This window comes from Diadema antillarum, unplaced genomic scaffold (assembly GCF_040938485.1).
Source record: "Diadema antillarum isolate AM-2024a unplaced genomic scaffold, OU_Dant_1.0 seq00000615_RagTag, whole genome shotgun sequence".
Classification (NCBI taxonomy): domain Eukaryota; kingdom Metazoa; phylum Echinodermata; class Echinoidea; order Diadematoida; family Diadematidae; genus Diadema; species Diadema antillarum.
In genome coordinates, this window is record NW_027271539.1 from 269,037 (window position 1) to 279,662 (window position 10,626).

A 10,626-nucleotide genomic window follows, 5' to 3' on the forward strand; every position below is an offset into this window, starting at 1 on the left:
TTAATCACTTTACCACGATGAAGATTATGTTAGAATTCCTATAGTCAAGAAAATTAATACACTATACTCACAAAATGAAAATACACTAAGAATGATAAAATGTTCCTGTATTCTTTGTAAACTTGTGACTTCGTCGTTTCCTCCAAGAAAATCATACTAAATATTTAATCATGTAAATGCTGCACAACGGGCAAAATCTAATTTTATGGTACGTTAACGCTATAAATACGAGTCATCATTCTGTTGCCTATACAGTGGACCCAGCTTAGGTCCAAGCCACCCTCACCCCTGGGAGGCCTGGCCAAATGAAGTCGCCAATACCCCCAAGAGAAGCGAGAATCACCAGTCACACTGACCAAGGCTACTGACACCATTCCACGGCTGCTCAATGTTAAGTTTTCCCTGACATTTTGCCTGACAGAGAATCGAGGGGCCCCCTAACGTACAATTAGATGCACAAGGCGGATCCAAGATCACTTGTATGATATATGGGAACGTTTCTTTCTACTAACAGCATTTCTAATAAACATATATACATAGATTCATGCATAATATCAGTGACAATTCTCACATATTTGATGTTGTTAAATACAGACCAACAAAAACTGAATGCGCAATAATTTCCAGAAGGCGGTTTAAACTCAATGACAGTCTACTTTTTCATGAACATAAAACGTGTCTTCATAGTCTAGCTTTCAACTCGTCTAGCTTTTTTAGCTCGTGAAAGTTTTTTTTTTTGTCTCGAGACAAACTGGGAGACCTGTTAGAACGTCAAATTGAATTAAAAATCATAAAAGTTAATAAACGGTTTCCCCATGAGTGGCCATTGAGTTTCCTAAAATACTTCGCAAATATGAGTCGCTGCGATTGCGGTTTTCCTCTGCACATATCCATCAATGCAAAAATGGCTCGGTAGCTTACAGTTTAATGCTATAAGGCCGATATAATTACATATCAACAAAGTTAACCAGAATCTAAATATATTTGTTCATATCTGAAAAAATTGTTGATAACATTTATTTTAGGCAAGTTTTGATCACGCGTTGTTTAATGATTTAATGATGTTTAAATATTTACTATTCTATTCAGTATGGCAAAACTCGTCAGGATCTGTCTGCGGTAGGTTTGTTTGTTTGTTTGTTTGTTTGTTTGTTTGTTTGTTTGTTTTTGAAACAAGTCGCTGATTGTCAACAATCAAACACTAGCAGGTAAGAAATAATGTGACATAAACATTTTTGGATCAGGGAAATTTATCTTCCTTGTACAGGATCCCAAATAAAGTAACCCATATGTATTAAGCCCAAAGAGGTTCTTTAGGGATAGAACCTCTTTGATTAAGCTTCATCAAGTCACACGCCAGTGATGATAACCTATACGCTTTCCACTCTATATATTTAGGCCACCAGCACTTACATTGTCTTTTCAAGTCTACAGCACAGGTTATGTATTATGTTTGATGTCAATCAAGCAACGCTCATGGCATCTGCAGTGGCTTTGCGATCATAAAAGAATTACGAGAATTATAACGAGGCACTAGACTTATGGTGTATATGTATACATACATGCATATATATATACATACATGTATATATACTCTATATATATTATATATATACATATTATATCTATAAATATATACATATATATATATATATATATATATATATATATATATATATATATAATACATGTAAAGATTTGGATTCTCCCCTGAATAATTATAGTGGACAGTTTAAACGTGTAGAGAATGACTCGATAGTCCATATCCAACCCTAAGAAATTTACCATTTTGACAGTGTGATCAATATTCTCAGTCTTCCACGATCATTGAATACATCCGCTTTAAATGCAAACATCAACACAGGAAAATTATTTGCATTCAAATCACTGGATCTAGGGTTAACGTGAGCTCAATAGACGAAGAAAAACAAAACATACATAGAAGCTGCTAATAACATGCATGGAGAATCTGACTTTCTCACTGAAATATCATTGTTCCGTGCAAGTCACAGTGCCAGTGAAATGCGCTTTTCGTCCTTAAATTGGCTTCATCATTAATTGGTATAACTTGAACATATTGAAAACCAGATTAGCAAAACATACAACAGCCTGAAATAAAAATCTAATAAAAGAACACTAAAAGTAGAGGTACATGAGTAGAATTGTTCAATCAGTTGAACCTTACTTGAAACAACATCTTGAACATTTCAGCGTTGTGTATGACTGTTTCAGGTACATGATTCATCTTCTTGAAGGAGCGACCGTTATATATAGGAACACGCTATAGTTGTAAATACAATGACGCGGACATTGGGGGGTTTTTTTGTCTTCTCTTTTTCTTTTTTATATCTTTCGACGTTTATATTTCCCCAATTCATAAATTGTCATTCCTTTCAATTGTAAATATCAAGTAAGAATCAATCTCATATCTGCGTCTGGGAATCTACACCCTACAAGCAATGCTTTTATGTAGATTCCTCATATTTCACATGTTTAATTGTCTTAAATACTGTATTTGACAATTCACCCATGCATTTTTTTATGTTTATGGTTTATTTGTTGAAATGTGGAATATGGAACAATAAAAACAAACAAAAATATACATTTAAAATCGTCAACGAATTTCGGCTGTCGTGAACATAACTATGGACCCTCCAGGAAGGACAATCTACTGTACGGTGTCGCACAGCAAATAAGGAACGCAAAAGGAAACAGTAAATTTGCGTCTTAAATGTTGTCCAGCGTCATAACACGTGAGAAATTGACTTCAAAGTCACATGACACATCTGACATGTTTATTGCAGTCTTTCAGGCTGACCGGAAGAACAACGTAACCTTACAAATTTACCCAAATATCCATCACAGACACACAGAACCATTGTCTTTTCCAAGACACACGCTCATATCCAGCAAGAAATGATTGGGGGTAGAGACTCAATTCATACTTGATCAAAATTGCAGGTAAAAGTGAAATTCAATATCGATCGTTCTTCATCGAAATTTTGTTATGAGATTTTAGCGTGATGCAAATTGCCAGCTATCTACGTATTATTTTCTTTGCTTTCTAGTGTTTGCAAACTAGGGTTATAAGCAAATGAAGCCAGTAAAAAACACCTAATATTTTCAATCATCATCATACTGATCGACTTTCGGCGTAACAATGCAGAATACTTTTGAAGCTCATGAATAAAAAAAAAAAAAAAAAAAAAAAAAAAAAAAAAACATCGTACTGGTTTCAGTGAAAAGGGGGCTTGCTATTTTCGGATTTGATTCCAGTTATCCGCGTTCCTGATGGCCTAGAAACAAAATATATCAGAGGCAGGCGCATGTCTGTTTTCTGCTTGACTCCTTTGTACCTTACTAGACGCAATGGTGGCACGATGTTGATGTGGTGTTAGAGAACTGAGCGCCAGAGAGAGCGAAAGTGTTTACTGTAACCACAGAGAAACTCGGTGTAGCTTTTAAATCGACAAGAAAACAGAGCAGGCTTCCGCCGAATTGGCAGGCGATAAAAATGCGAGACCGACTTTGGGGCTACTCGCTGAATCCCCATCACCCCAGCTGAAAACATGCTCCAATCAAGTTGCATCTGATGCTGGTATTTCTCATTGGTTAACGACTTGGAATGCGTATCACACTTCGAATGGCAGACTAAAAACGGGGTGTGGTCGACGTAATGGTAAACTACTAGTTCTGTCCATAATACCAATACAAGTCAGATGCTATTATATCGAGATGATGATGGTGAGAAAATTTTACAATGTAGCTCCCTCAGGGATGAATTAATTTTCCCCGATGTCTGACCTGGGCCATTCTCCTCCAGGGTCGTCACTCCAAGGTCAGAGGAAGGGGAGGGGCTCTTCAGAGGAATAGTAAAGAAGTAGAGGTAAAAGGGGACTGTACCATTGTTTCCTGGTTTGTTCGTTCAAGGGCAACAAAGAGCCACGGAGCCAGCCCGCGCATACAGCTATTGAGCAACGCTTCTTTTAGTCACTGTGAAGTAACATATTTATGTGTGTAACAGGGGGCGCGGAACCTGCCGTAAAAAGAAAAGATCACAACAAAACCCATGACTTTCCGACGGAGATTATTTCCGTCAAAGCGGAGGGGGGGGGGGGGGGGTAAGGAACCATTGACTCTTTTACTCAACCACGCACTATATACCCTACTACCCTATCCCTGCCTACTCTCGACCCCGGGCCCGCAGTCCCCCCCCCCCCCCCTCCCCCCGCCCCCATAACTAAAAAAGAAAAAAAATCAAAACACACACACAAACACAAAACAAAATAAAAACCCACCACCAACAACAACAAATAGATAAACAACAATTTTCGCGGCCACTGTACAATAATGTGTAGGCCTACATAAACAGATTCCATGTAATGTAAAAGTACAGCACTATGCCATTGCCATCTACCTATATATGCATGCATTTGAATACACTTTTTTTTCAATATGGCGGTGTATTCATGTTTACAGATGGTAGGAAGAGTTATTTTGGATGTCTTCTACTCCCTTGAATCGACGTTCCTGACCTAATTATTTCACTTGCAAAAAGGGACGCAAATTGTACGAAGTCATAATGATTATAATGAAGTCAGGTGGTCTGATAGCTATTGATCGGTTGCCTGGAGCTCGATCACGGAGGTGATATCCTCGGCAGTAAATAAAATCGCTGTTGTCGAACGATTGAATGAAAGCTGCATATTTTGTTGTACACTCACTTGACATAGATCTATCAATAGCTATTTATCCCTATTGCACTAATGTGACAGTGAAAGATGCTGTAAGAAAAGACATCATATTATACACTTACACACGAGCTAAAAGTTCACATCGAAAAATATAGGTAATGCGCTGGATCAAGCAGCGCTTTCAATTACGAAAACATGAAAGGGAGGGTGATGTAAATATGTTGTTTAGTATATATGTGTTGCATCTTTGACGCAAGTTGTATTTCTGTAGAGAGATTTGGAAATTCGTTGATTTGGTCCTACCGTCAATAATACGCAAGCATTGATGGCGTGTTTTCTTCGATTGGCTTACGTACGAGCGTCCTGAAGGAGCTATACCGATTGCGGTTCTACGTGTAAACTCACGCACGGGCGCACATTATTTTTGTGTAACGGTTCAATGCATGCAGCGTACGATCAAGTGTGCATATCTTCCATTTATGAATACCTTACTAGGTGTATGTGTGTGTTTGTCTGTCTGTCTGTCTGTTCGTTTGTGCGTGCGTGTACTTTGTATTGTTATGATGATATATCGTAATGCCTGTACAGCGTAAGGCCTGTGCAAAGTTGTGTGAAACTTTATAAGATGAAAAACATATCATGGAGTAAGGTCATTCTGGACCCTTATTCCTGCAAACATTTGCTAAAACTGAGCACGTTATATCTTTTGTTTGGATAAACCGATTCTTACTTTTTAAGCTATATACATAAGTGTATACAAGCATGTATTGTGTATATACGTCTGTCATAAAGATACTAATATGATATGCGTCTTATTGTGTCCTTGTGTATATGTAAATGTGTGTATTCGTACCAATCTTTTAAGAAAGATAATATCTCATCGAAATTTTTCCACACTGCAGACATTCCTAAATAAACTGCATGCATGCCGACCTCTATTCAGACCATGAAGCGAACATAATAGGCATCAGCGCAAGAGCTCGCTATGTACGGTCCCGATGGCCACTCGAGCAGTTATAGTCATTTTTGTCCTCGCTTATTTCCACCAAAAATAGCAAGATGTAGAAGGAGATAAACATATAAATACGCAGAGGTATTAGGGGAAAATCCCACCAGAATAGCTTATCGAGGAAACATCTACTATCAATTAACTTATAAGGGATGGCCACACGGTGCGTCAAAAAGCATGAATATTTCATATCATATCAGATCATTCCTCCTTTCATGCAGAAAACGAATTCTTTTTCATCAGAAAACGTGATAGCTCCTTCATTTATGAGAAGTTTAAACCTTTTTATATATTTTCTTTAGGAATGTCTGAGTAAATATACTGTTATATCGATCCACTCTGCGTTATTACTCGGTCGGGTGTTTCTTTTTTAGTTTTCCTTTTCTGCCGTTGTCGTCAGCCTGTATACCTGTATTGCAATTTACTGTCGTTTTATTTTGTTTTACAAGTAATTCTCGCGAGGTATACTTAATGCATGATGAACCTCGCAGACGGGGTAATTCAACCCTCTTAATCCCCATTTCGTGATACCAAGGGGGCCATTGCATTCAATGACATAAAAGACACGACCTTTAAAAAAAAAGAAATGTGTGGCATTCCGCCTTGTTTACGTGTCCTTCGCCATGAGGCAAGCCCTGGATACGTATAGTAATTGCATTAACGCGAGGCGGTTTGCTATGAAAGTTGAATATGGTCGTGACTATTTACGGCTCACACCATATTTTATACGCAAGCATAGGGTGGAATGGTATACAGCCACGTATACAGCCACCAGTCTGTCTCAGTTAAGTGTATTGCCATAAAAACCAACAGCTTGTTACTCATCACGAAATCTTCGTGCTGTGGCACGTGTGGTTGAAAAGAAACAACAACAATAAACAAGCAACACAAAAACACCTGTATAGTTATTCTTCACCTTGAGAGCCTATGAAGCTATTCATTGTTTGCCAGGTATACCTTTATTTCTTACAGATTTATTAAGAGAGAGAGAGAGAGAGAGAGAGAGAGAGAGAGAGAGAGAGACTTTTGATGGTCAAACCGATGGACAAAACAAAATATTCTTCCATGAAATGTTTAGCCAGCAGATGAGTTTGCGTCCTTGCATATCAATATACGACATGTGAAGTATACTCGTATACATATTGCATATCTTTAGATAACTGATGGCAAATATTAATGTACAATCATATTATAAGATCATCCTTGATTTCCTTGCATGATATTGAATACCTACCTGTTAATTTATACCATCCTAGTGTGAAAACTCTTTCTATTTAAAGTAATGGGCATGAACATGTATTCTTGGATAGATATTCTAATGTTGCCCCAAATTGTTTCTATTCTTGTGTGACAAACGACCGGTGATAACATCACGCTCATTACATCAACAACCCCCCCCCCCAAAAAAAAAAAAGAAAAAAAAAAGACAATGATTTATGTAAATTCATGAATTTAACTGTAATCAATACTTAAGTCATCATCAAGTTTGCGTATTATATCAAAGAGACACCGATAGACATAGATGACACCACAGTTATGGTGTATGCATAACACACACGGGAATATAAATGTATGTATAAAAGATAATCCTTCTATCAATATAAAGAGTCCCATGAAACTCATTTCCTCCCTACGACCTCTTTTGTAGTGTTCGGCGACTGATAATTAAGTTCCATCACACTTACCTTCACTTTTCTTAAATAAAAACAAAGCTGAATAACAGGAAATAACATAGATGATAACAACAATGATGGAGCTGTTTTTTATTATTGTTATTGTTATCATTATCTTTAAGCATAGCAAAAGAAAGCAAGATGTAAGAGCGTTACAATGGCATATCATTACAAAACTGGAAAACTTATCACGTACCTTGTAATAGGAGTTCATCGTGCCCTCTTATCCTCTTAACACTCCCTGTTACTCTGGGTCACCACCCCACGAGCTGCTCTCATCAGGAGCCAATACGAGACACCACCAGCCGAGCTGCCCCGCTGTCCCGCTCGCTTCCTTCCGTGGCGGTGTGACTTGGCGAGTCAGTACCACCTCTCGCCTGCATTTCAAATTATCATGCCCTTTGAGTAGTTCCAAAATCCACACTTTCATCCGGTTAGTTCTTTCTCATCTACCTTTGAGACCTTTTTTTCTCCACTGCCTGCCCTCGAAGTGATTCTACTCTCTGCCAAGGGCAGCGTACAAAGCGAAAGGCAGCACCGTTGCGGCAAGACTATGGTCGACAATGGAAGGAATGCTGTCTTAACGCATATTGACGGACGAGCGTCGTCTGCTGTCGCTGTGAGAAGTGAACGTCGTGCATTGAAATGGAAGTGCGCCCCTGGAGTTCATAAACAGTTAGCCGCTATCAACAACCTCAGTTACGCCGTATGGCCGCAATGGCGCACTACTGTGGGGCTAATTAACCCATAGGTGGCTACGAAAGGATGATGATCCCGGCTTAAGCCAGAAGCTCCCGCCTGCGCTCACAAATCTGTCAGCATTTAGCAATCTATCTTGCTTATGATGTCATTGTGCCTAGCGATACCTTCAATGGCGCTTCTTTCTACTCGCTTTCATTGGCAGATTCTCGTCGTCTGCTAGACGATGGAAAGTTTTCTTAGCTTTATTTTCACTGTATCTTCTTTGAGACGACCCGCTCGCTGTTATTACTTTCCACCGAGCATCATTTCGCGGTGTTTTCACCTCGTTTAAACAGAGTTCATCATTACAATCACTAATGTATAACAGACTTTGACATGGCAACTACAGTCAGTGACAGTAAATAGTTGACCTTCAACAATAAGAGTACATTGCGAGCCTACTCTGTAGTCAGCCAGTGGTGTTCATTACGGCATCATTCTTCCTCTCACTCGAAACTGCCTCTTTCACTGTCTTCAATTACTGCCATGGCTCTAACACACACGTGCAATGACGCCGCGTGAGATGCGACATTGTGTACTGATAGGGATCTTTAGATCGGCGACGCTAAAGACGACGCTACTAGGCTACATATTATGGTCGTTTGCGCATGTGCGAGGCATCTAAATTTATAATGATAATAATAATGATAATAATAATAATAATAATAATGATAATGAATAAAAATAATGATAACAATAATAACTCCTTCTTATTGAACAATTTTACAGGGACCTGATCAAAGCGCTGATGAACACCAGTGACGAGCTATTTCCATTGTTCAACCCGGGAGGCTGCGTCGTTTTAGCGTTCGTGTCGCAGATCTAAAGCTCACTAATGCTGTCGAGCGCGCAATGATTGTGTCGCCTTAACTCCAGAATGTGCGTCCACGCGGTTTTCGGGTAGTATAAAGCCTAAAGTCATACACTATCATCCGTATCGGACTTCCTCTATATCAAAAATATTACAATTTATATTCCACATACTAAGAATGTTGCAATAGGATTGGTCCAGAACTGATCACGTGATGAAGCGTAGTTTTGCCCATCACATCACCTGAGAAGAAAAGTTCGTTACACTCTATGTTGATAGTCCCTTTTGTTTCGCTGATCTCCACAGTCCACACAGTCCTAACGCAAGATGAGTACGCGCGAAATAAAAGTGCGTTGCACTGTGGACTATCATGTGACCTAGGTCACTTGATAGTACACAGTGCAACGCACTTTCACTTCGGTGCCGCGCGGTGCGCGCAGCAAAGTCATTGTTTTGTCATCTACACGCACACGAAGCCTAAGCCCTAAGGATACCTAAAGACAGCTAAAATGGTTTCAGATGTGGAATAAAGTGGGAATTTCTAGGACCCTAGACGTGGAATATAAAGCAAATAATCAACTTTTAGTTTCAGGCAATGAGACAAACTATCACTTCCTCGGCGATCTGAATGTGTACGCTATCTTTCCTCAGCTGCGCTTCGGTAAGATAGCTACATCCAGATCGCCTCGGAAGTGATAGTTTGTCCCATCACCTTCACCAACGTTGATTATTTGCTTACTACCAATGCCACCTCTGCTGATTCTCTTCTGATATCTTTACATATCATTTGCAATAGAGCTTCATCCACATGATGCGACTGAATAATGGAGCAAAACATATTGAGTTAGACAAACAGGCAGACAGAAAACAGATACAAAGAGAATAGAAAGATAGACAGAGAGTAATTGTAGTAATAATGATTACAATAATCAACATAGCGAATAGTAATCTAAAAGATTTTTAAGTGCTTCATTACTTCCGTCTTATATATAAGAAATGAGTCAAGTTCTCAACGATGCAATTCAATACAAAGAGAGAGAGAGAGAGAGAAAATGTGTTTCTGTATGTTTTCTCTTTTTGGAGTGTGTGTGTGTGTGTGTGTATGTATGTGTGTGTGTGTATGTGTGTGTGTGTGTGTGTGTGTGTTTGGAGAGAGAGAGAGAGAGAGTGTGTGTATGTGTGTGTGTTATGAAAAACAGAGATGGCTTAAAATTGCAATATAGAAAGTTAACGCAGTCTACCAAAAGCACGCTCAAAAATTTGCCTACGTTGTTCTGTTATCAATGCTTTTCAAATGTTCATCTCAAATCTATCGTTAATCAGAATGAAACAGCTTCATAAAGATCCTCCTCATTCTAATTTTAGGCACATTAAAAATGATTAAATGTTATTTTTCTCCTGACTAATACAAAAAGAAAAATGTTGTACCACAATCCTCTAAAAAGATAAGCTACATATCATTTCTTATTACCTCTCGGCAGATGAGATATTGTGCGGGTGACTATCAATAAAAATAATGTAGTCTTCATTCTTCAACTCTAAGTTACACATTAATTGCTCGATGACAGTAAAACATGAAGGCAACCGGGCACGTTGTTGCTAGGCTACGTCTTCGCACAAGAAAACCAAAGCACAGCATAAGATTCGCGCGCGTTTCGACGCAAGAGACCCAGCCAGCCAATCACAAGACGATCTCTA

The 10,626-nt window shown here is 38.8% G+C and overlaps 1 protein-coding gene across 1 annotated transcript in view; it reads right to left on the reverse strand.

Moving 5' to 3' along the window:
• Positions 1 to 7,920, reverse strand: part of LOC139735962 (synaptotagmin-17-like) — a 65,828-nt gene extending 57,908 nt beyond the window's left edge. The window contains exon 1 of the mRNA XM_071646715.1: positions 7,573 to 7,920. Coding sequence (XP_071502816.1) covers positions 7,573 to 7,590 — 18 coding nt within the window. The 5' untranslated portion in view covers positions 7,591 to 7,920. The remainder of the gene's footprint in view (positions 1 to 7,572) is intronic.
• Between the last annotated feature and the right edge of the window lie 2,706 nt (positions 7,921 to 10,626).